At 36.3% G+C, this 26,804-nt stretch overlaps 1 protein-coding gene across 1 annotated transcript in view; it reads right to left on the reverse strand.

Annotated features, from left to right (window-relative positions):
- Positions 1 to 26,202, reverse strand: part of MYSM1 (Myb like, SWIRM and MPN domains 1) — a 46,962-nt gene extending 20,760 nt beyond the window's left edge. Inside the window, exons 1-10 of the mRNA XM_007947410.2 lie at positions 26,138 to 26,202; positions 20,667 to 20,742; positions 17,884 to 17,954; positions 15,817 to 15,894; positions 15,704 to 15,727; positions 14,504 to 14,582; positions 11,369 to 11,467; positions 8,674 to 9,452; positions 4,478 to 4,608; positions 2,978 to 3,081 (exon numbers count right to left, since the gene is read on the reverse strand). Of these exons, the coding sequence (XP_007945601.1) occupies positions 2,978 to 3,081; positions 4,478 to 4,608; positions 8,674 to 9,452; positions 11,369 to 11,467; positions 14,504 to 14,582; positions 15,704 to 15,727; positions 15,817 to 15,894; positions 17,884 to 17,954; positions 20,667 to 20,742; positions 26,138 to 26,202 (1,506 nt within the window). The remainder of the gene's footprint in view (positions 1 to 2,977; positions 3,082 to 4,477; positions 4,609 to 8,673; positions 9,453 to 11,368; positions 11,468 to 14,503; positions 14,583 to 15,703; positions 15,728 to 15,816; positions 15,895 to 17,883; positions 17,955 to 20,666; positions 20,743 to 26,137) is intronic.
- Positions 26,203 to 26,804: the final 602 nt, after the last annotated feature.

Raw genomic sequence — 26,804 nt, forward strand, 5'->3', positions numbered from 1 at the left:
CTGAGATTATATCTCAGTCTTAGAAAGGAAAAGAATGCCTAGTTAATAGCAATAGTGAAAAACTGTCGTTGTTGTTAGGTGCCGTCAAGTAGTCTCTGACTCATAGCAACCCTACGCACAGCAGAACGAAACACCGCCTGGTCTCGTGCCAGCTCCACAATCCTTGCTATACTTGAGCCCACTGCCGCAGCATCCATCTTGTTGAGGGCCTTCCCCTCTTTCGTCGACCCTCCACCTTACCAAGCATGACATCCTTCTCCAAGGAATGGTCCCTTCTGACATGACCAAACTAGGTGAGATGAAGTCTGGCCATTCTCACTTCCAAGGAGCATTCAGCTGCACTTCCTCCAGGACAGATTTGTTAGATCTTTTAGCAGTTCATGGTATTTTCAGCATTCTCCACCAGCACCACAACTTAAAAGCATTAATTCTTCTTCTGTCTTCCTTATTCATTGTCCAGCTTTCACATGCATATGAGGTGAATGAAAATACCATGACTTGTGTCAGGTGCACCTTAGTCCTCAAGGAGACATCTTTTTTCTTCAGCATTTGAAAGAAGTCCTTTGCAGCACATCTGCCCAGTGCTATACATTGTCTGATGGCCTGACTGCTGCTTCCACTGGCATCGATTGTAGAACCAAGCAATGTAAGTCTTTGACAACTTCAATCTTTTCTCCATTTATCACGAAGCTTATAGGTCCAGTGGTGAGGATTTTTGTTTTGTTTATATTGAGATGTAATCCATACTGCAGACTGTAGTCTTCAATCTTTATCAGTAAGTGCTTCAAGTCATCCTCACTTCCAGCAACCAAAGTTGTGTTGTCAGCCTATTGCAACTTGTTAATGATTCTTCCTCTCCAATCCTGTAGCCACGTACTTCATATAGTCCAGCTTCTCAGATTATATGCTCAGCATATAGACTGAATAAGCATGGTAAAAGGATACAATGCTGACACACTCCCTTCTTGATTTTAAACCATACAAGTGTCCCCTTGTTCTGTTCAAATGACAGCTTCCTGTCATTTGTAAGGTTCCTCATGAGTACGATTAAGTATTCTGGAATTCCCATTCTTCTCAATGTTATCCATAATTTGTTATGATCCACACAATCAAATGCTTTTACATAGTCAATAAAACACAAGTCAACATCTTTCTGGTACTCTTTCCTGTCAGTCAACAGCCAACTGACATCAGCAATGATACCCCTCATTCCATATCCTCTTCTGAATCCAGCTTGCACTTCTGAAGTTCTCTGTCAATATACTGCTGCAACCGTTTTTTAATTATCTTCATCTTCAGTAAGATTTTACTTGCATGTGATATTAATGATATTTTTTGATAATTCCTACATTCTGTGGGATCACCTTTCTTTGGAATGGGCACAAATCTGGATCTCGTCCAGTCAATTGGCCAGGTAGCTTTCTCCCAAAACTCTTGGCATAGCCAAGTGAGTGCTTCCAGCTGGCATCCATTTGTTGAAACATCTCATTGGATATTCCATCAATTCCTGGAGCCTTGTTCGTCACCAATTCCTTTAGTACAACTTCGACTTCTTCCTTCAATATCATTAGTTCTTCAACATATGCCACCTCCTGAAATGGATGAAGATTGACCAGTCCTTTAGGTACAGTGACTCCATATATTCCTTCTATCTTCTTTTATGTTCCCTGCATCATTCAATATTTTGCCCATAGAATCTTTCAATATTGCAACTCGAGGCTTAAATTTTTTCCTCAGTTCTTTCAGCTTGAGAAATGCCGAGCATGTTCCTCCTTTTTGGTTTTCTCACTCCAGGTCTTTACACATTTCATTATAGTAATTGGCTCTGTCTGCTTGAGCTGCTCTTTGGTGTCATCCCACAATTCTTCTGGTTTTTGGTTACTGGTGTTCAATGCATCAAATCTATTCTTTAGATGGTCTCTAAATTCAGGAGGGATATATTCAAGGTCATATTTTGGCCCTTGTGGACTTCTTTTAATTGTCTTCAAGTTGAACTTGCATATGAGCAGTTGATAGTCTATTGCACAATCAGCTCCTGGCCTTGTTTTGGCTGAAGATGTTGAGCTTTTCTACTGCCTCTTGCCACAAATGTGGTCAATCTGATTCCTGTGTACTCCATCTGGTGAAGTCCCTGTTATAGCCGTCATTTGTGTTGTTGAAAAAGGTACTTGCAAGAATAAGTCGTTGGTTTTGCAAAATTCTATGTGATCTCTAGTGCAAATACTAATACTCAGTTTACTGATGTACTAAGGCCAGCCCTCAAGATGGATCAACTGCCAGAGGACAATGACTGGCATTATCCACAGTGAACGTACAAAAATATCCTTTCTTAAGAAAACAAACGTATATGGAAGTGGTTTATAACCTAAATACTTTGAGAGAAACATCTACTCTATCACCTATTGCTTTTTCCATCTATCTCACTCTACTTAATTAGTAAAACCAGTAGATCATATCATGATTCCGCCTTGCAAGAAGTTTGTTTTGGATCATTAATTTTTTTAAATAACATTAAAAAATTTTAAAATACTGCAGAACCCACTGCTTCTAAGAATTAAAAGATAAAGTATTTTAGGTAACTATTCTACAAAGCTGATTCTTAAGGTAATTAAAAACAAAAGAAAATAGAAAAAGAGCTTAACTGTATTGTTTTAAAAGATATATTAGATTTATAAATTAAAAACAAATAGCCTAAGACCACTTGGTGGGGAGTGCAGGGTAGGGAGGGGAACACCTACCTCTGTATAAAGTTTGTCACTGAGTTTTGAGGCTTTTGCTGGGTTGTTTTTGCCTCATTAACCAACATGAAAATGAATGGAAGCCAGAAAAGTGAATGGCTAAGGTGAAATACAAGAGCAAACATGTTCTTCTACTAACTGGCTATCTACTTAACAGTTAAAGAGAAGTAGGCATGCCTTAATTTACAGAGTAAGGAGCAATTTGGAGAGATTATTTAAATAATAAGATGACGGCTTACCATAGACTGCAGACGCTGGGCAAGTTGGTATGCTTCTACCGTATCTTTTCTGTCTCTGATTCGTACTTTATCAATTGGCTGTGGTCTGTTATATATAGCCTGTTCTATTAGAAGGAAAAACAAAACAATAAGTTTGTTTTATGAAAATCATGTTAGAATAGGAATGTTAAAATCATTTGTTAAAAAAAAAACAAACTGAGTTTGTTTTACGAAACTCATTTGTTAAAATAGGAAGACACATCTACATTTACTATAAATTATTAAGTCAATATCTAAGATTTTTTTATACCTGAGCTTCTAAGGGTCTACCTTATTCTACACTTATATATCTGATGTGTTACTCAGCAGTTCTTAAATAAAAATTATACTTTCATTATGAAGAAATTTCCATCAAATGGAATATTTAGGAAAGTGAGAAATTTGTGTAATTTCTAATGAGTACTAGGCCTAGTCTGATAAAGCCATGGTGGCACAATAGTTAAGTGTTTGGCCACTAAATGAAAGGCTGGCAGTTCAAACTCACCTAATGGCTCAGCAGGAAAAAGACCTGGCAAATCTGCCAGGCAATTTGGCAAATTCTACTCTGTCACATGGGGTTTCTACGAGTTGAAAACTGACTCAAAATCACGTAACAACAACATCCCTTTTGGAAATATAATACAGAAAATAGGATTTCACTTTTTAGTGACTAAGGAAGCTGACATTTCTTAATTTTCCTGAAAAGTCAGTCTCAATATACAGTGCTATGGGCAAAGAAAGAACGACACTGAAATGAAAGACAGACTCCAGGGCAGACCATAAATGCTATCACCTCTACATAAAATAAAATAATCTCTGACAGGAAGCTCTGGTAAAATGTCTCATTTTCATAGACACAGAACACAAAATATACTCTTTTCAAACAATGGGTTACAAGGTTCTAATGACCTTATCACTGTGTGACTATAGTTACATTTTTCTTTAAAAAGTATGTCATGTTAATGCAATAAAAAGGCAGAATACATTTAAATATATGCATATTCATTAACTTTACACTTGAAAAAGAAACCTAAGTGAAAGAAACTTTCTTCCATGAAAAAATATTCTGGCACTTTTATTATATGTAACTGTAGCAGTTCACAAATTATTTTTTTTAAACATTGCTAGAAAGAATTTGTAGCACTAATACAGTATTTACAAATTAAATGGCCTTTTCGTACTTCTCATAAAATAATTTATTTGTCCAAAAAAACTGCATTCTTAAATTATATCTTTACTTATATTCAATACTGTTCCTTTAAAATGATACCAACAATTTTCATTACAGGTCAGAGGAAAATACAGTTTAATCAACAGAAATCTGGTTTAAAGCAAAATCTCAAAAATATTTATTCCATAATATTACAGCATCTCTTTGAATTCTTTATCTAAATCTACTTGCAATCTAACCACAAAAGAAATCAATGTGTGTTTTAAGGATAAAAAAGTCAAATAAAGATGTTGCTTGGTTTTTATTTTTACCACATCCAAAATTGATTGCTCCTATCAATTCGAGGTATGTATGAATCCGTCCAATACAATTAACATCCCCACAGTTCTTCAGGCCAGGACGTACTGAGGTCTTATTTAAGTATTTCGGTTTGCATATCTCCCTAATTAAAAGATGGAAGTACAATTACTTTGGATTAAAAACATGAAAGAAAAAAAAAAAAAAACTTCTGGGAAAAACTATTAATATTTGAACTATCTTAAAATTCTACCCCTTCTCAATGTATAAATTTGTAATAAATGCAATGCTAATACATAATATTCCAGTGTACTTTTTTCTGAAATAAAGCATCTTTAAATGATGCAAAAACTCACAAATATAGTACAATTTGCACAAGTATTATTTCTTACTCAATATTAAATTCAATAGATTCTGGTTACCCCAGGACCTGGAAGTTAGAAGCTTATTCATCTACAGATCCAAATTCAAGCAAGATTGAATCTTTTTCATAAAAAAGGGTACTCTGATAATGCCATATGGAAAGTATTTAAAACCAGTTACCATAAAGCCAATTCCAAATCATGGTGGCAACCCCACATGTGTCAGAGTAGAACTGTGTTCCAGACAGTTTTCAATGGCTGTTTTTTGCAGAAGTAGTTTGTTAGGCCTTTCTTCCAAGACATCTCTGGGTGGACTTGAACTACTGACCTTTTGGTTAGCAGCTAAGCACATTTATAATGTGCATCACCGAGAGACTCTTGAAAGTATTCAGTATTAATTTTCTAATTTTTAATATCTTATGTAGGCTCATCTATTCTTACTTTGCTGGGCAATGTTTTTTAAGTAACTACTTATCGTAAAAGTTTTATATTAGATTTTAATCACTATGTCAATAAATATTAAGTGCTTATTCTCCATAGAAAACAGAAACAGGTATTACAGAAGATCTAAAAGGAATCAAGAACTTCCCAAAGACTATGAAAAAGTAAGAACTTCATATAATAGACATTTATTGAATATACTTAATATAACAAGCTAGACAGAAGATTATATTTAGATATATAACATAAATATTTCTTATTCAATCACTGTTTTCTTTTACAATTATTTATCTTGTATCCTCCACATCAGACATTCTTCTAGGCATTAGGGATGTGGTGAGAACAATACAAAGTTCCTGACATCACAGACCATACAACAACAAAAACCACAACCATTGCCGTGGTGTCGATGACTCATAGCAACCCTTTCTTGGGTTTCCAAGGCAGTATTACTACGGAAGTAGATTGCCCAACCTTCCTTCCGGGGAGTGGCTGGTGGGTTTGAATAGCAAGGCTTCTGGTTAGCAGTCAAATGCCTTAGGCACTACGCCACCAGAGCTCCCAGAACTTAAAACAGGGGAGTCATATTGCTATGTCAGGTAGCAACAAGAACTAAAACAAAAGTGTAAGAAGGATAAGGAGATGCACTGAGATAAAACAGGCATAGACTAAATATTTTAGATAGGAGGTTTAGGGAAGTAGAAACCAAATTTAAAACTCATAAATTTTATAGAAGTTCAGGGAAGGGAAACAAACTGCACACAGATGAAGGGATGAAAGCAGGAATAAGCATGGTCATCAAATTCTAAAAACTAATGAATAATACCCAAATAAATCCAAAGGCTTTAAACAGAACACAGTAATTTAGCACACACTGCTAAACTATAATACTTGTTCATAATAATAGTGATGATTCATTAATCTTTTTCTTCCAACAAATATTAAGTACCCTCTGTATCTCAAGCATTGTTATAAAACAGACAAAAATCTACCCTCACAGACAAAAGTCTGCATTATTTTTTTTTGAGCCTACATTCTTGTGTGTGGATGGGGAAGTAGTAATACACAAAAATATAGTAATGTGCTAACAGTAAGTTCTATGAAGATAAAGAAGCATAAGAGAACAAAGAGAAGAGGAAAGAGATACAAGAGCTATTTTAGGTAGGAAGCTCAGAGAAGGCCTGATTTCTCTTGAGCAGACTTGAATGAAAGCCGAAGCAAGACTCACCAAGATCTGCGAGGAAAAAGCATACAAGGCAGAATGAAAAGTCAGGGAAAGGGCCTCAAGTTGCAAGTGTGAAAATAAGAAGTCAAGATTGCAGATGCTGGAATCAACCTTTGCCGAGTGTGACCTGGAACAAGTTATTTATTCTCTGAACCTCATTTTTCTCCTTTGTAAAATGAGGGCAGTACCTATTCTGCAAAATTGTCAAGAGGACTGGAGACGATTTAGAAGCAATGCATGGTATTTAGTAGGTATTCAATAATAGCAGTTGTTAATATTTTAATAAAAACATTCCCCTAACAGGCAATCAATTCCATGTGCTTTTATGGAAAGGATCTTTTAGCTACAAAGAAATCTGACAAGACTCTTTTATTTTATTTTTTTATTTTTAAAACTTTTCTTTAAAAAAAAATAATAAAATAAATATTGCTCATCTCTAACCATTCTTTCTATTTCTGAGAACAGATATGAGTTCCTTTTCAAAACATTTCTTTTTCTCTAACACTCTCTGCTCTGCTAAATCACCATATTGAAAGAGCAACATCTAACTGGTTTGGGGATTATTTCATAAATTAAAACAAGTGGCATGGGGACCATTTCATGAATTAAGACAAATGACATGAGTAAACCACTGTCATATAGTTTTTACTACCTATATAAATTATTCTGCCTTATTTAGAACCCTAAATTCAAAGTAACATTAATTATTCATATAAATATTGCTATGATTCTGAAGTCCTTCAATTTTGTTTTTCACCTTCTTACTTTTAAGAACAAAAGTAAACAGAGATCTAATTTCATTTTATTTATTTATTTATTTATTTTAAAGTATGAATCAGGCAATGTGGAATAGTGGAAAGAGTTTGATTTACAATCAGGACATGGAGTGAAATATTTCCTGTTACTGGCTGGCCATTATATATAATCAAAGGCAGGTCTAGAAATCTTTCTAAACCTCAGAATCCTTCTCTATTAAATAGAACTAATAACACCTGCTTATTTCACAGGACTGCTGTGAAGAATCAAATGAGATGTTATAGAAAAACTTTCTGTAAAGAACTATAAAAATGTCAGCTGCTCCTTACAAGTATTCTTTACTATGATGGTGCCCTTACCCAGAAATAGTATTTTTAGCAACCCTAACCATCTGTGAGATAGCTCTGAGTCAAAAACAAGATAAAAAAATCCCCTTCTTAGAATATGGTTATCCTTAAGAGACAAATGACTTAATATTGTGAGTAAGATGAAAGTTACTGATTTAATAAACCAGGTTATGTTTTCCTTTGTAACCTTTCTAGGTTTACCAGAAAGCTATTGCAAAGGATGAAAAGATCCTTGATTAAGCACTAAAGAAAAACAAGGGACAAAGAACCACCTCAACCACATGGAACTATGAAGCTCTCTATGGATGGCCCTATCCAATTCAGTAGCTACTGCAGCAGTAACAATTATGAATAAAGATGGCTTAATAGAGACATTAAGAAAAATTCAAATAACCTGTACTATACTTAGGTTAACAGGGTGGGAAGTTTGTTGGTCTATTTTCTCTCCCACTAAATAATTCAAACAAAAGATGTTCACAACATAGAGGATAAACTTCATGTATCAGAAAATTCCTGTATCCTGATGAAGTCTGATAAAGGACATTATGCCACAAGTTCAAAATTTAAAGCAAAGGCATCTATTCAAGAGAATTGGTGTAGAGTACCTAAGGCATTTGACTGCTAACCAGAATGCTGGTGGTTCAAACCCACCAGCCACTTCTTGGAAGGAAGATTGGGCAATATACCTCATAGTGATACTGCCTCAGAAACCCAAGGAGGGGTTGCTATGAGTTGGAAACGACTCGACGCCATTTTTTTTAATCATTTTATTTCAAAGTGCATTACAGACTTGAAAAAACCAAGGCATTCTCTCCTTTCCAAAGAAATGTTCTCTATCTGTATCTTCTCAACACTATCCCAAGAAATAGCTTCTTAAGGCAATGACCTATATCTCTCATTTACCAAACCTTTCCAAAAAGGTTCACTATGAGACATTTAAAATCTAGCCTATGTAAATACAATAATAAGCTCTCTGGATCACAGTCAATGTGAGATATTAAATTCTTAATAAGCCAAATTAAAATAATCCAGAGAATCATGAGTTTTAAAACAGCATATAAAATATAAATTTTTCTTACCACTGATCCAAAATGTAATTCCTAATTTTCAAATAGCGTTCTGGTGTTTTAGCTTGGCGTCCCTCAAAGAACTCTGGAATTGCTTGTTTTTCTTCTTCTTGAATGATGTTTCTATCTATTTCTACTTCTTGTTCTGGTGGCTTAAGCTCTTCTTCCTCATGATTCTCCCCTTCAATTTGACAGGAAGACTGAAAAAGCATTTCCTGATCATTCAAATCTTTCTGAACTTCACAAGGCTCAAGAAAAGGCAGCTGCCTAGCGTCATCTCTTACTCCATTTTCATAATGCTTATCATAGTTTTTAATCAGCTCATTACATTTCTGATCATTTGAGTCAACTGATTTTTTGTCACTAGTGCTTTGTTTTTCAGTCCATAATGTAATTACTGAGCTTGAAAACGGTTCTGCCTTACTTTGCTTTACATTCTGAAGATATTCCTGGGAAGAATTAGAAAAGGATTCTTTCTCTGTGTCAGAAGCAATGAATTCTCCTTGATTGGTCTCCTGAGTTTTATTATCAGGAACGTCTAGTAAGAGACCACTGCTAGGCTTCTTTTCAGGTACTTGAGAAGTCAACTCATCTGCCTCATCTGTGATGTCCACTTCTTCATCATCAGATAACTTTTCAATTTTTACAGCATTCAAGTTGGGGTCGGCAAGTCCCCTTAAACCTGATGGTGATGGTGTCCACGCCTTCGTCCCTTCACCCTCATGTTTAACCTGAAGGTCACTGCTGTTCTTCTGATTCAGTGTTTCTTTCTCCAGACCATCTAATTTTACCTTATGGAAAATCAGGATAAAATCCCCAAAGTATTAACATATAAAATTTAAGCACCAGCACAAAAAATATAGGATAAATATGATGCCATTAAACTAAGTACACGTCAATGGTATATTGAATTTTTATTGTGCTTTCTTTAAATGGTTTACAATTAAATGCAAATGACCACCACCACTTCAAATTTCATAAATATACTTAAATCATTCATGGTCTCATGATCTTTATTAACCAAAAAATCACGAACTATATAGAACTACTACTTCTTTTTCAATATTAATTTAAAAAACATCTGACTCAGATCAACCATAAAGATGAACCAATAACTATCATACTAAGGTATTCTATAAGATTAAAATATTCATAAAGGCTCAGAGTATCTGAAACCACAGCTTATCACTTCTTATTATGCAAAATAATTCTTAATTTAAAGGAGTCCATATCTGAGTAACCTCACAGATCTTTACTCAGTAAATTAAAATCATCTTTCACTTAACTACAGAGACAGGAGAAACAAACATTTTTTGTAGATTCATTTAATGCAGCTGTAATATTTTAAACCTTGTAATTTAAGGCAAGAAATTATCTCCCATATCTACTATTATAGACATAAATATCTGGTAATGTAACAAGGAAAAGATAATGAAAGTCAGTGAGTAAATATGACTTCAAATAAAAGTTTTATATACAGAGTTTTTTAAAAAACTTTTATAAAAAAGTTGGCATACTCAAATGATATGAAAGCTCCCAAAGAGATTATTTATATATTGTGTACCACAATAGCATCCCAGAATCACATACTGATGGTTAGCTGGCTTTATATATTGAAGAATGAAAAGTAGGAGGAAAGGAGATTTGGACATACAGCCTGAAGTAGCCTTTAAGAAGCTTGTTAATTTATCTGAAATCTGCTTTCATCTTAAAAATTCACATGAAATTTTGTACTATATTTCATAATCTATCAGTTCTGTTTTAATATTAAAATAAATCTCCCTGCTGACATTTCAAGATGCACCACATATAGCCTAGAATTATGCATGTCCCAGTTTGAGAAGCATGGGGCTAAGAATAACCAAGTTGAACTTTATTCTGTTCCATGATACCTCAATCTTGTCTAACTGCTTTGAAAATGCTCATTTGGTTAAAAAAGGAAGTAGATGATTGATATATGCTGAATCCATTACTTAACACCTATCCCAACTAAGACTAGGTTAGACATAATTTTGTATACAAGATACATACAGTTTATTATTTACATTAAAAGATATCACCAAATTTCACTTCATATTTCCAAATTCTATATAAATATATTCAAGGCAATATATTAAAAAAATCCTAAATAACAAAACAGAATGAATACAGCACAGATTGCTTTAAAAATTAAGTAACTAGACCATAACTAAACCTTTCTGAACACTGCAATTCAGGTTTTCAGACAATTCTTTGCATCAACCGTAGAAGTTTCACTGCTATTAAACAGATTTCAGAATCATGTTAACATTTATAGCCCTAAGCTCTAATAATGCTTTAAAATTCTTGTAATGCAAATATTTTAAAAGAAAAGATATTTTTTAGAGGAAACGCTAAAGTAAGACCTCTAAGGTTTTCCCTTTATAATACACTTCATGCTCTGTAGGATGTTTCTGAGCAATTAGTATTTTATCTGTTTATTTAGCTGTCTGAAATTAAGTGGAATAACATTACTACCTATTTAATCACAACACTCACAATACTAAAGATATGTTATGGGTTTTTAAAGATAAGAGGGTAGTACTTCACAGGTTATACAGTATTTTTGCTACAAAAATTTTTACTCTAAGACTTTAATGCCTGAATTGTTCTTTAATGATGGAAATATTTCTGATTATTGATTTTGTTTCTTCTAAATAGTATCATTATGAACTAAGATAGTGCTTACCTTATTTTTAAAGTACTGTCTGGCATAGCTCTTCACTTGTAAAACGGTGCGACTGCCTATTAACTTTGCAATTTTGGTCCACCTTCGACCAAATTTTGCCTATTATCAAAATGGGAAAAAAAAGGGAAGTAGGTGGCTTTTGATCAACTTGTTAAAATTCCAAGCAACTGACACATTAAAAACAAACAAACAAATTAAAAAATAAAAGAACTACCTATCTTTATTTTCTAAAGCACACTTCAAATGAAGCCTCGTTTAGACTAGGCTCTTAAAATCAAAGCCCATATTCCTCTTTGGAACAGAAACTTTTGAAAACTGCCCAAACGATTTAGAAATTATTATTATTTTTTATAGCTACCTAAATTAAGATCCAACATTTCTATTACCTAACACAGCACGTATTTATATTATACATGATACCCCAAGTCTAAGATAAATGTTTAAAATCAACGTGTGCTTGAAAGGAAAGCAGGTAATATTTTCCATTTACAAGATCAACTGAGTATGTTCTGACGCTAATTTCAAACTAACATTTTGTTTTACTCAGCTTCCATCTTTTGCAACACCCATTGTATGTCCCACAGAATAAATCTTTATATAGATAGCACAATGGACTGACTGGTAAGATTGACTCACAAATGAAGCACACTTGCAACCAATGCCTCCCTACATTTTTCTAGTCAAAGGCATCTGCTAACCACTGAAGCTGTGGTGGAAAACATAGGACTTGAGGGAGCTCCTGTGTGTTCGAAAGTATAGAAATTAATTGGTAATTTTAGAACTGAAAAGGATTTTCAGATATCAAGGATAACTATCATCTGACTCACAAATCTCTTTTACAACATCTTCAATACAAGACACTCTATTTCCCAAGGCAGTTCAATAATTGTAATTGGTTAGAGTTCTTGTAAACAACGAGAAGGAAAAAAACAACGAATCACCCTAAAAGAGTCACAACTCAGGGAAGCTGATACAAAGCCTAATTTCCAGGCCAGGCAGTCATGCTTAATAAGAACAAATCATCCTCAAAAATATGACCCAAATGATAAACCTTAATATACAAAATTAGGGATTGTACTATTCAGGCAATTTTTAACAATGAAAGCACTTCTGGGAAATTATTAGTAAGTACATATTAATTATTAAAGATTATGTTTAAACTAACTCTTAGCTGGGAGCTCTGGTAGCATAGTGCCTAAGGCATTTGACTGCTAACCAGAAGGCTGGCGGTTCAAACCCATCAGCCACTCCTCAGAAGAAAGATGGGGCAATCTACTTCTGTAGTGATACTGCCTCGGAAACCCAAGGAGGGGTCACTATAAGTTGGGTCCGACTCAAGGGCACTTAACAATAACAACAACAACTCTTAGCTGGGATCAACTTACTGAAGAATTAGTTATGTATACCAAGGGATGAAAACAAATACAGTGAAACTTGTGAGAGCCAGAACTTAAAGAGACTGCCTTGTTTTTCCAGTTCTCACTAGTTTTCCTCCTCCTGCAAGTTTTCTGCTTTGACAGGGTGCAGTCTTACCACTTTTCTATCATTCTCTATTAGTGGAAAATATTTGGTTTTCTTCTTGGACAGGTTTCTGCCTTACACAGGTTCTGGCTTCTGCAGGTTTTGGTGTAGATAACTTAATAGGATGGAGCAGTTTGAGAAACATTAGAGTTCTGGACAGAACTACTGACTGGGATTGTAGGGGATGGGTACTAAGAAATTTAGGGAGGGGACACTAACGAGAGAAAAACATTCACCAATTTAAAAATGGCGAAAAGAAAAACTAGTTGCTGTTGAGTCGATTCTAACTCCTGGTGACCCCACGTGTGTCACAGCAGAACTGTGCTCCACAGGGTTTTCAACGGTTGATTTTTTGTAAGTAGATCACCAAGGCTTTCTTCCCAGGCATCACTGGTAGACCTGAACCTCCCAACTTTCAGTAAGAAGCTAAACAAGTTAACAGTTTGACACTGGTTACCTCACAAAGAGAACTGAAATCTTAAGACAAAAGTGAGAGGGAAACTTAAGAGCCTATAATGTTAGTATTCTTTGAATTTTTAAACCTTGAAAATGTAGTCCTAAAATTGATCCTTTAGTTCTCAACCCATTTGTATATATAAATAGTCTTTGATAGGAGGCAAAACCGCAAAGTTGTCAGCAACCTTAATTATACTTAGATCATATCAATGATAATCATGCAAAATGCCAACTTAAAAAACATAACAGTACAGGTAAAACAAATGCCAGAAGAGAAAAAACCCTCAAGATAAGTTTATATATTTATATGAAAACATCACAGAATATATGGATGTCATGGTGACCACCAATTATAAAAACACACATTATTTCCCATGACCTGTAGAAATGTTAACAATGTCATTTCAACTCACATTCTTCAATCTTACATAAATATGATTACATAAATATTTCTGTATTGAATATATAAAATATATATAATTTCAAAATTAATTAGGACAACACTGGGTAACATGTACCTTAAAGGAAAGCATACAACCTACTCTTAACAATAGTAATAAATCCTCAACATTTTATTAAAAGCTCCTTCATGTTAAGGAGTATTTTCAGAATAAGAAACTAGCACATATTTTTCCCTCATTATGTATAATTCATGAAAAGTAAATGTTTTTAGTCTTTAATTACATCCACTAAGATATTTAGACTATGTGCATAATGCCAAATATCTGAATAAACAAACTCAGCTGATAACCCAAACAATTCCAAATACACAAGTTTCTGTCTCTAGTTATTTTGAAAGAAAACATCAAATGACTAAATAGTCCTGCTTTTTAATCCAGGTAGTTGGTGTCATACAGACAGATACAGGTCAATTTCTTAGGTTTTATTAATAGAAAAAGAAGTCCCAAAAAACTGTGAGAAAACTATTTAAAATAGTAAAGCAAAGCTATCTCAGAATTTTAGCAATTTAGATATGTATTAAATGGAATTCTCTTATACTACACTACAAATACCATCACTTTAACTGTAGAAAAACTAAAGGTGTTATCACTGTAATTAAATAAATTTCCACCTTCTACAAACTAATTTACCCTTATAAATCTATCAATATTTGCTTCTAGAATCATTTTACTATAGATTAAAAATTGCTCTATTTACCAGCCCTTGTTCAAACAGCTCTTTTTCTTCTATCGTCCACTTTACTGAGTAACTGGCTGGTTTTGTAGGAGATTGTACCCTGAGGGAAAAAAAGGAATTGCAAAAAAATTTCTGAAATGGAACACTCTATATTTATGCAATAAAAGTAATAAAGAGCCATGGGTTATAGTCAGTACTTTGATTCTAAGGATTAAAGAAGAAAAGGCTGTAGCCTCTACCTGAAGGAGAGATTTACCCTGACTTGCACACTTCTCTTGCTTAGAATGAAAGGAACCCCAAAAATAGATCCTTGGGTCTGAGTGAGGATTACGCTATAAGATACTAAAGGAAGTCACATTGATAACAAACAAACAGACTTCCTTAAGTTACACACAAAGCAGCAGACATTAATATATTCCCAAATCCTGAAAGGCATGTAAGAGTTTAAGGTGGTTCTAGAAATATTATCATCTCTTTGATTCTTCTATGTAAATCCAAGGAAATATTGAGCCAGAAAAGAAGCAAAAAACTATGGCAATACATTGATTTCTTTTAAAATACAGTATCTTAAGAAATAAAAATAAAATTGTGATACATATTTACTTAAGCCACAACTTTCAGTTAACTTCATTTATTCCACTGTTGCTTATTCAGCAAAATACAAAGCCAGAGGCTGTTCACTGCTCAAGCTATTTATCGGCAATTGCAAATCTAAATGAATATAAGTTCACCATTTTTAGGGACTACAAATTTGCATGTTTATAAACACAAAATAACAAATTTTCTGCAATTATAGGGAAAAGATATTTATAAACATGGTTTTCTTAACTAGGTAATGTAACTAAATTAATTCAAATGAAAATGAAAGAGCAATAGAAAACAAGTCAATTCCTAATAAATGATAGCAGAATCTTAAAATTTTCCCAAAAATCCCTAAGAAGACATCTTTTCCAAAATCTGATGAAATCACCTGCTTAGAGCCATGTAAGAAATTGTGGCAACTAAAGGATATCATAAAATTTCACTTGTGGTATTCCAACATCTGTATGAGAAACCTGAGTTTTACATTTACCCCAAATTTTTGTATAATTCAAGGTCAAGAAGGCTTTTCCAAGGGACAAATTTGTCCAAAGGACAAAGCAACAATTTTTTTTCTTAAAAATGTCCCATAATTTCTAACAAATTAAAAAGGCTTACAGAAGATAAAACATAAGTACATACATGGTTTTTCCTGTTTTCTGCAGACTGCATATGAAAAAAGAAAATAAGGAATCTTTGAAGACATTTTTAAAATTACAATTCAAACTTTTAAAAGCATTATAAATTAATTTTACCTTTTCATATATTTTTTATCACTTTCTTTTTGATCGAGCCAGAATTTTTCTGGAAGTGATTTTTTAGATAAATAATATCTGTGTAATTATTAAGGAAACTTTTAAACAATAATGAAGACATGATTCTTATGTGATTTATACAAAGCAGGCATTCATATACTCATGGAAGCCACACTGGAATTCTAGATGAACCAATTCCTCTCAAAGCATTTTCCAGGTCTGCAAAAATTACAGTAAAAATGTTTATACTCCACAGAATTGTTAAGTGGATTAAATATGGTATTAACGTGTGAAATACAATACAGTGCCTGCACAAATATGTGCAAAATAAATGCTAGTTTCTCTGCTCTAGGATGGTGCAAATGCTTAATGTACTTGGCTGTGACCTGAAAGGTTGGTGGTTTGAGTCCATTCAGAGGTGTCTCAGAAGAAAGGCTCGTGATCTACCTCCGAAAAATCAGCCACTGAAAACCCAACGGAGCACAGTTTTACTTTGATCTACATGAAGTCTCCATGAGTCAGAACTGACTCTACTGAAAATGGTTTTTCCCTATCAGAAGTGGCTAAGACACTGCGGGTGCCGTGTCGCTTTAAAAAAGTATCTGTATAAGACAAAATGGTCGATAACTACTTTAAAACAAAGATGGCAAAGTAAAGGGGGCAAAGCAACTAGATGACTGGAAATGGAACAACCAGAACAGAAATAATGAGAATGTTCAAACACTAAGGAATGTAACCAATGTCACTGAACAATTCGCGTAGAAATTGTTGAAGGGGAACCTAATGCGCTGTGTAAATTTTCATTGAAAACATAAAAAGTATTATTTAAAAAAAAAAAAAACAAGTGAATCAGAGAAGAAATAACCTCAATGTTTTATTAAACTTTTCTCTAAAATATATGAAGAGAGTAACAGATGAATTAAATTGGTTGTCCAAGACAGAAGTTAGGAATATTTGTTTTCATATTACTGGTAACAGAGAAGAGTTCAGGGTTATTTTCTACTCTAAAAAAAAGGAAAAGCACTTACATCTAATCTACTAGGCATCCAGGAACCCTCCTTTTCAAAGCTGTTAAAATTACTGTAATACTAAAACAACAAAAAAACAAACTCACTGCTGTTGAGTCAGATTCGACTCATAGAGACCTCTCCTTGGGTTTCCAAGGCAGTATCTCTATGGAAGTAGATTGCCCAATCTTCCTTCAAAGGAGTGGCTAGTGGGTTTGAACCGCCAGCCTTCTGGTTAGCAGTCAAATGCCTTAGGCACTACACCACCAGAGCTCCTACTGTAAAACTACTGGATTAATATTCTTCACTCAACAAATATTTATCGACTTCATACCATGTGCGTTAAGTGCTAGTCTAAGATATAAGAACACTTTATCTTTGTTGTCTAGGAGCTTACATAGCTCTTACTCTCATTACTTTCATTTCCAAATTTGGAGGAGAACCAATGACTATTCATGTGTTCATCAATCCAGAATTGCGAACATCACATACAGATCAAAGAAACTAAGACAAGAAGCCAGTGGGAGAATTGTAGACAAGGATCCACAACTTCTGGGTGGGTGGAGAGAATCTTCACTCTGTAGTTATTTTATGCTTTTTACTTATATTCCTCCTACATTACACCTGTAAATTGGTAGAGTAGGAAGTGAGAACTTTTACATATGCTGATTCTGTGAACTTGGATAAATTAACAACTCTGGGTTTCAACTTACATAACTTTGGAAATGGAGATGTGGACTAAATGATTTTAGATTTGGACTAAAGCCTACTTTAAATATTGTATAATTTTTACTCAATATATAGAAAAAATGTATACTCAGTATGAAGAGTTGGCTGACAACAGTAACTCAATTAAAACAGTCAGATCTTAGACTCAGCAGTAAAACAGGATTTGGGGAATAAAATGCTTTTTCTGAAAATAGGCAACAATATTACATAACAGCAGTCTGGGGCTAAATATAACTCAGTTAACTACTCCATCTGTTCCCTCTTATAATTTTTGCATCAATACATTTTTAACCCTGAAATCTTTGCTTTTCTTATAATCATTAAAGGATACTCTTCTTCCAACAACATTTTCTCAATGACAGCTCTGTTCTCATCACTGATGGTGCTATCCAGAGTCCAAGGCTATTAAAAAAAAGAAAAACATGCATTTTTAAATTTACTGTTTTTTGAAATTATCTTCTATGTTTTATCAAATAAAAATATATGATGATATGATGAATGGTAGGTAGTAACACCTACCATTTATGTGCACGTAAGTACATCATTTTGATTCCCACAATAACATTATGAGATAGGCATTATTATGTCACAGATGAATCCACGGTGCTATTAGCATTTTAGGTGGAAGAGCAGACACTTGACACACATACCTGTTTGATTTCAAGGCTCATACTCCAACCCATGATAAAGTAATAATGGCTATTAGGGACCGATAGCACATAAGCTATCTCCAAAACTTATAATACTTTTCTCCCCCTCAAGTCACAATCTTTCCCTAGATGATTATATTCATTTTCAATTCTCAAAACTTACACATTTTCAGTTGAGATCATACCTCCAGTTCCAGACTGTTTTATCTAACTGCTCACTCAATGATTCCACCAAATTCACTGCCTTCGACTCGGTTCCAACTCTTAGCAACCTCTCCTTGGGTTTCCTCTATGGAAGTAGACTGCCCTGTCTTCCTTCCAAGGAAGGTTTGAACCACCAGCCTTCTGGTTAGCAGTCAAATGCCTTAGGCCACCAGAGCTCCTTGCATATCTAATAGCCTTCTCAAATTTAACAAAACAAAATGTACTACCACACACTTCCACCTGTTTCTCTGCTTCATTCCCCATTTTTTAAATGACACTACCAGTCACCAAGTTATTCAAGCTAGAAGATCAGGAATCATCCTTATCTTTCCTTTTTTCCTCAATCCCCATATTCAATCTATTAACTACTGCCAAAGGGCATGTTGGCAGCATCTTCTAACCTCTTCCAACTTCACAAAAGGGACACAGAATCACCATCGGCAGCCCAAGGCTTATTCCTATGAGGCCAGACACGCCACTACCCTCTAGCTTTTTCACCAACTCTGACACCACCCCCCTCCCACAGCACTACTTCTCTGCTGGGTTCAGTAATTCATTTTAACAGCCACACAGAACTCATGGCAACACTCAAAATTATGGGGTTTATTAGGGAAGTAAAGGCTACAACTCAGGTTCAGGAATGCCCTCAGGATACAGTTTTTCAATCAGGACAGTCTCCCCTCTGCTATGCCCTCAAGCACACATCTCTGGTTCTTGACCTCTCAGCCTGGCCTCTGTTCTGCTTGGGTAAATGTTACAAGGCACTTTTAGTTCTGCTGATAGGTACATCTAGGTGCTCCCCACTCCCCACTCAGGCCGTCATCTCAGCTGTTTCTTTGCCAAGGAGGTCCAGCACAGGGATCTCGGGTTCAAGGATACATTCCACTCTACTTCCAGCTCTCTTTTTGGCAGTGAGAGCCCCTCTTCTGCCTCTAGGAGGGCTAATTTTAAGCCCAGCAGCATAGCAAAACTAACAAATCCTCATATTTGAGTTCCATACACCTTATTTGCATGGTCCCAACCAGTAATCTGGTAGGAGTCACAAAGACTACGGCTACAAAAGCCATACCAAGTAATTCACTGCACCACAACTATTCTACCTCCAAAACATAACTCAAATTTGTATTCCTTTGCTACCACTTCAGGCCAAACCACCATCAAATCCTGCCTAGACCACTGCAGAAGTTTCCTAACTAGTCACTTTGCTTCCATACTCTTCCTTCCCTACAATCTAATCTTCACCACAGTACTCAAAGTGAATTTTATAAAAATGAACTTATTCATCTACATAAAATGTTTCAATGACATTCCATTTCACACAGAATAAAATCTAAACTCTTTAGCATAATTGGAACCACGAAGTCCTATACGATACAGCTCTTACCTGCCTCTCCAACCTTGTCACATGCTGCCACTCTCCTTTCCCACCAAAGTCTAGACACTGGCCTTCAATCAGAATCCTTGTGCTTGTTGTTCTTTCTGCCTGGAATGCTTTCTTCAACTCTCCCTGTGGTTAGCTATCTCTCTTCTCTTAGCTTTCAACTTAAATGTCACCTCCTCAGAGTCACCCGTACTAACAACTTTATCTAAAGCAGGCTTCCCACCTTGTTATTTTCAGCCAGTAGCTTTCTTATTTCTTCCATATTCTGTAACTATTTATAATCCAAATCCTCTTTAGGATTTAATTTCCTTGAGAGTCTGTCTTGATTATAGTTTTATCCCCCAAACCCAGCCTGTGGTCTGGCATACAGTAAGCAATCAATAACTAACTGCTGGTAGCATAGTGCCTAAGGCACTTGACTGCTAACCAGAAGGCTGGCAGTTCAAACCCACCAGCCACTCCTCTGAAGGAAAGTTGGGCAATCCTACTTCTGTAGTGATATTGCCTGGGAAACCCAAGGAGGGACACTATGAGTCGGGCCCACTCGATGGCACATAACAACAACAACAAAGAAGAAATGAGGCCTACAATGATCTGCATTATTTATTTGATCCCCATTTTTTAGATAAAGAACTGAGGTTCGCAAATGTGGTTAAATGTAGAGCAAGAAATTCTACCTCAATCTAGCTGGCCCTCAATATGCTATTTTTCCAGATAAAGAAAATAAGAAATTTCTTTCATTCTTAAAGTAAGAAAAATGTTTCAATATATTATCTCTGTGATGGCTGAGAACAAGTACCAAAGAAAAATAAATAAATAAAAATAATAATTATACTCTGGGGTAACTTAATATACCTAGTATTTTCATAAAATACTTACAATAAGGCCATTATCAGTTCTCCAGGATGAATCCAGATAATGATCTTGTAAAACAGATGCTGTATTTTCATCACTTCTGTAATCAATAAAATAAATATAAAAATACTATTATATGAGGTAATGGCTATAATATAGTTACTGGCAGGAGGCAGGCATTGATCAAGTTTTTAGTTCCCTTCTCTTCTTAACAGACAGATTTTACATTGCAGAAATGCTTGTGCCAACTTGTTGGCTTGAGAAATAGATGACTGCTACAAGCTATCCTATCTCAATAGCAAAACACCAAATCTTACTATTCACTTCTTTGTTCCTGAAGAATACATAATCATGCACTAATCACAACAGGTTCTTGTTGCCATAAACCAATACATCATATTTCTTTTGATAAGTATCCATGTGTCTACAGGAATTCTACTTTGCATTAATCCTTCCAGCTGTATTTAAAGTATTAAAGCTACCATTTGAGGCACTAGCCTCAAAATGAAGAACAAACAAGAATATATAGTAGAACCAAAATAGAAAGTATTTGGGTAGCATAGTGCCTAAGGCATGTGACCACTAACCGGAAGGCTGGGGGTTCAAACCCACCAGCCACTCCCAGGAAGGAAAGGTTGGGCAATCTACTTCCGTAGTGATATCACCTCAGAAACCCATGGAGGGGTCACTATGAATCGGATCCAACTTCACAGCAGTGGTTGCGTTTCATTTTTGCAGTGCAGAAAAATAATTTCAATAAGAACATTTATAATTAAAAATAAAAACTTAATTAACTTGGAGGCTTTTCTATGTCTAAGGTGAATAAAACATTCTTAACTCACTCTTATAGAACAAATAAGAACTTCCTAAAGTCACATTTATTCCCCTCATATGCAAAAAGGCTGAATAGTTAAACTGTGGGGGGGTCTAATCTATAATTACATATAATATTTGCTTTTATATATCTTAAAGTTGTAATATTTCTAGTAAAGGTATCAACTTTTTCCAGATCCTGTTTAAGTGGCAAGAATTTTGTATCTCTAAGATTACAAAAAATCTATGGACAAGTTTATATATTTGAATTTTTGATCATTTGAAATCCATTTTATACATTTGAAATTTTGATCTATCGTTGGTTATAAAAAATTATGGGGCTATAATGAAATAAAAACAATAATTTCTCTCAATTATTAATGGCAAATAAATTTAAACTCAAATGTCAACTCTTATCTGGTGGCGGTCACTAGGAATGCTACACAGAGGTTTTTGAGACATATCAGCAAAAAATAAACCTTTGCTTTATTATCTAGATCTGTCAAGCGCGCAGTATCACTTCAAGGTCACTGCAGAAATCTTTTCACATAGTATTTATTCCTCAGTAAGAAAGACTGGCAATATCCATACTCCAGATATATGCAGATCGACATCTTCTCTGAATTTCCATAGGTTCTACAAATCAACATGTTCAAACCTGAACTCAGCTTTCCTTACAAATCTGCTACTCACCCATTGTGCCCAATCTCAGTCAATGACACTCCAACCCTTCAATTGCCTAAGTCAGAAACTAAGCCTGCACTTTTCTCCTCATATTCAGTTTGTCACCAATACTACTGCTTCTCCCTTTTTAAAATCCACTATATCCATACTATATCCTTACTTCCAGACTTTATAATTTTCCTAGATAACTGCAAGAGATAAAGCTGACAAACCATTTTCTCTTATCTTTTTCCACTTATGATCATAATGGGAGCTCTGGTAGTATAGTACCTAAAGCACTTCACTGCTCTTCAGAAGGCTGGCAGTTCAAACCCACCAGCCACTCCTGGGAAGGAAGGTTGGGCAATCTACTGCAGCAGTGATACTGCCTCAGAAACTCACAGAGGGGTCACTATGAGTCGGGTCCAACTCAACGGCACATAACAACAACAACATACCTGTCTGTGGCTGTTGGGTGTTGTTGAGTAGATCCCAACTCATAGTGACCTATGTGACAGAGCAGAACTGCTCCACAGGGTTTTCTTGGCTGTAGTCTTTACAGGACCAGATTGCTTGGTTTTTCTCAAACCAAAATTGAAGTGTCCGTGGGAAACTCAAATATAGATAGATTCAGAGGGTTGAATAAACAGATGAGAAGTTCAGGAGAGAAATTTGGGCTAGTGAGAGATTTGGGAAACAGTAGCATATTATTAGCTCGAACTTACAAAACCACCATTTCTGTAATTTAAACATGATTGAACATCGACAAAATTTCACAAGGTTCAACCTAAGAGACAGAAATTGAAGCCCTTCGGAACCATGGTTGCAGGAGACATCAAGCTCAATTGGCATAACATACTACACAAAAACATTGCTCCATATCCTTCTTTGATGAGTGGGATCTTTAAAGCTTGCAAGCGGCCATGGGTCTCTCCTCACCCAGAGCAAAGAAGAATGAAGAAATCCAAAGACAAATGAAAACAATTAGACCAAGGGACTAGTACACCATGCAATCCTCAGCCTATACAACTATGAGACCAGAAGAGCTAGATGGTGACCAAGTACTACTGTCAACCACTCAGAGGGGGATTTACGTAGGCGATCCCGGGATCGAGCAGGAGAACAATGTGGAACAAAACTCACAATCATTTACAAAAAAAAAAAAAAAAGGACCAGGTTTGCTGGTCTGATGGAGCCTGGTGGAACCCCTGAGACTATGGCTCCTAACTGCCTTTCAGGTCTGGAATTGAACCACTGCTTTTGCTTCCAGCCAAACAAAAGACAGGCATATGAGCTGAACATTTACATTAGGTAGATACATTCCTTGGAGAGATCAATCATGGGAGAATAGAAGGGCTGTGTATGCACAGGGAGACAGCCTGGAGGGCAGGAATACATGGGAAGGAAGGACACAGGGAAGAGGTAACTATGGGAAGGAAGAAGAAGGGGAGCTGTTCATTGTGGGAGACAGCAGTCAATGTAATGAGACAAAGTGTATGTGAACTGCCGTATGGAAGATGAATTTGCTCTGTAAACTTTCATCCAAATCACAATAAAATTTAAAAAGGAAAGAAATTGAAGCCTTGAGGGATAATATCACCAGAGACTGTGTGGACAGTAAGTAGAAGTCCTATGACAATATTCCTTTGGAACACCATGATTCAAAGGATGAGCAGAAGTAGAATGAGAAAGAATGACAGGAGAGGTAAAAGGGAAACCAAAAAGATTCAATGCCATCATCTAACTTTGGTATTTATTATTTAACTAGTGCTTTAAAAGTATGTTGTAAATTAATCTCCATACTTCAGGGGCACCACTCACACTGAATTCCACATGAATCAAGTTCCAACATTCTGAGGCACCAGAGCATAATGCAAATGATGCTCCCTGGAGTTGTGTAAGGCAAAGCTCTGACCAAGAACCAATAATCTTTGTAACCCTGCTTGCAGAAGACTAAGGTGACCACCGATGCTGCCAGTAGCCCTAAAATCCAAGCAGAGTAATAAGAGAAAAAGAAAGCGAAGGGGGAAAGGGTTCTTAACATAATAAGAAAAATAAAGAAGAATTTAAGGTGGAAGAATGGTAGAGCCAATGCTCTCAGATGATCTTTAGTGTTTGCAAGGCCACTCATTTCTCTCTGGACTACAAATCAAGTATCACTGCCCATTCATCTCATGGACTTGATTTCAGGGATAATGACTATATGAGTTTAACTACCCCTCACATTTTTATAGTGCTTTACAGAGTTTCACAAAACAGTTTTATGCCCACTATCTTGGCCCCTCATGGGCAGGGTTGGTACTCTTCTCCTCAATTCACCAAAAAAAAAATCAGAGGCCCTGATGTAAGGTAGAACCATATGAAATTGACATTGTACCTGTTAAAAAAGGTCAAATACTGGCAATTTCACATGGCTCAATTTAAATGATTAACAAAGTTGTTCACAGCAAAAAACATGGCCAGCTGACTTTAGAACTCAGGTCTTGGATTTCTGGCCTGTCTAGGTAGGCTTCTTTCTTTACTAAAAGGAGACACTAGAAGAATATTTAAAAAATGGTATATACTGATTTCCTTATTCAAAAAATGTTGTTGTTGTTGTTGTGTGCCATCGAGTCAGACCCGACTCATAGCCACCCCTCCTTGGGTTTCCAAGGCAGTATCACTACGGAAGTAGATTGCCCCATCTTCCTTCCGAGGAGTGGCTGGTGGGTTTGAACCGCCAGCCTTCTGGTTAGCAGGCAAGTGCCTTAGCCACTATGCTACCAGAGCTCCCAAAAAATAGTACATATTAATTTCTTTACTTGGGAAGCAAGAAACCAAGCATTAGATCTTCCTAGCCGTGGTTGCTGTTTAAAACCACATTGGCCTGTTCTACAGGAATTCGTATTTAATTGAGATACCTCACCGGGTCCTGACAATACCATTACTGAGGGTAAGTAGGGATGGTGAAAGAACACGTTTACAGAGCACTAACCATTGGGCAAAGCACGTCCCATAATTATGTCATTTGACTCTCACAATACCCTTATAATGATACTCAGTTTACACGTAAGAGATTGGAGACTCAGAGAGATTAAGTGTCTGGTTACGCTAGTAACTGGTAGAGCCAATAAATGGAGAAAACAAACACAGAGCTGTTCAAATTTACAGCCTTTAAGTCAAGGAGCCTTTCAAGTCAGTCAGTTTTTCACAACTATCCCCATGTGAAAAAGGAAACCTAGTGCCTAAGGCATATGACTGCTGACCAGAAGGCAAGGTTCAAACCCCCCAGCCACTCCTTGGCAGGAAGATATAGCAATCTACTTCCGAGGTAATACCGCCTGGGAAACCCAAGGAGGGGACGCTATGAGTCGGATCCAACTCCACTGCAGTGAGTTTAATGGCTAGAAGAGATGAAACGACTCGCCCAAGGTCACCACGGCTTGCGAGGACAGAACAAGGGTCCTCGTGCTCAGGTCCCATTCTCGACACTGTATAAGCTGCCGCTGTTCCAGTTATTGGCGGGTGTGGAGTTGGGGAAGTAATTGGGGAAGTGGGGAGGGGAAAGAAGGAGGAATATTAATTGTTGGCGCATGTGTTGTTGTTATGTGCCCTCGAGTCAGACCCGACTCATAGCGACCCCTCCATGGGTTTCTGAAGCAGTTATCACTACAGAAGTAGCATGCCCCATCTTCCTTCCAAGGAGTGGCTGGTGGGTTTGAACCGCCAGGCTTCTTCTGGTTAGCAGTCAAGTGCCTTAGGCACTACGCTACCAGAGCTCCCACATGTACAACGTGCCAAACAAAGTCGGCGCCCTCACAGCACTCCAGTAAAAATGAAGAGTCCTCCCAACACTAGCGCCTAGTAACGGCTCACTAGCTCTGTACACGCCGGGGGGCGGGGCGGGAGCGGCAGGCGGGCGGGCCTACCGGATGGTCTTCCGATCACCTAAGCCCTGCCGTACCCTTGACCTTCCCAGGACCATCTCTTTGCACTCACGTCGATCTCCGCCCGACCCAGACCAAGTCTCTTAGTCTCACCCTGGCTGTGCTGCGGCCGCCACTACATCGCCTTCGACGTCCACATCCGCCTCTTCAGCCGCCATGATAGGGCCTGACCGGGTCCTGTCCTCTGGAGAGATCCCGCGAGAGGTGGAGAGCCGGGGGCGGAGCCGGACGTCATCGGGGAGGAGGTGAAACCTTGTCCAGCCCCTCCCATAGCCTTGGTAAAGTGACAGTAACCTGGGCTTTTTAAAACTTATGCTTCTTGGTAAGTGATAGTAACCCGGGCTTTTTGAAACTTATGCTTCTGCACAAATTCTTTGATGCCTCACCGCTTCATTTGTAAAATGGCGATGACAGCAAATATCTTTCTGAACTGCTGAAAAGGACGAGTCAGACCTTGCTTTGTTATCTATGAATATGAAGGAGCCTTACCTGCTAATTATTTAAGTTTTTCACTTTTATTTTCTACATTTTTATAGGAAGCGGGTCGTTTAATACTTATGGAAGGAACAGAACGACTTCGATTTTGAAATCCAATAAGTATTTAAAAATATTTTTTATGATTTCATAATTTATTTTGTAGTGATCTTTACAGTTAAAAAGTCACTCTCATGACTATGAATGCTTACAATAACCCAGTGATGTAGAGCATCATATCATCACTCATGCTTTACAAAATGAGGAAACTGAGAACTCAAAAAGG

The sequence above is a fragment of the Orycteropus afer genome, unplaced genomic scaffold (assembly GCF_000298275.1).
Source record: "Orycteropus afer afer isolate SDZICR_OR568_19922 unplaced genomic scaffold, OryAfe1.0 scaffold00183, whole genome shotgun sequence".
In the NCBI taxonomy this organism is placed as follows: domain Eukaryota; kingdom Metazoa; phylum Chordata; class Mammalia; order Tubulidentata; family Orycteropodidae; genus Orycteropus; species Orycteropus afer.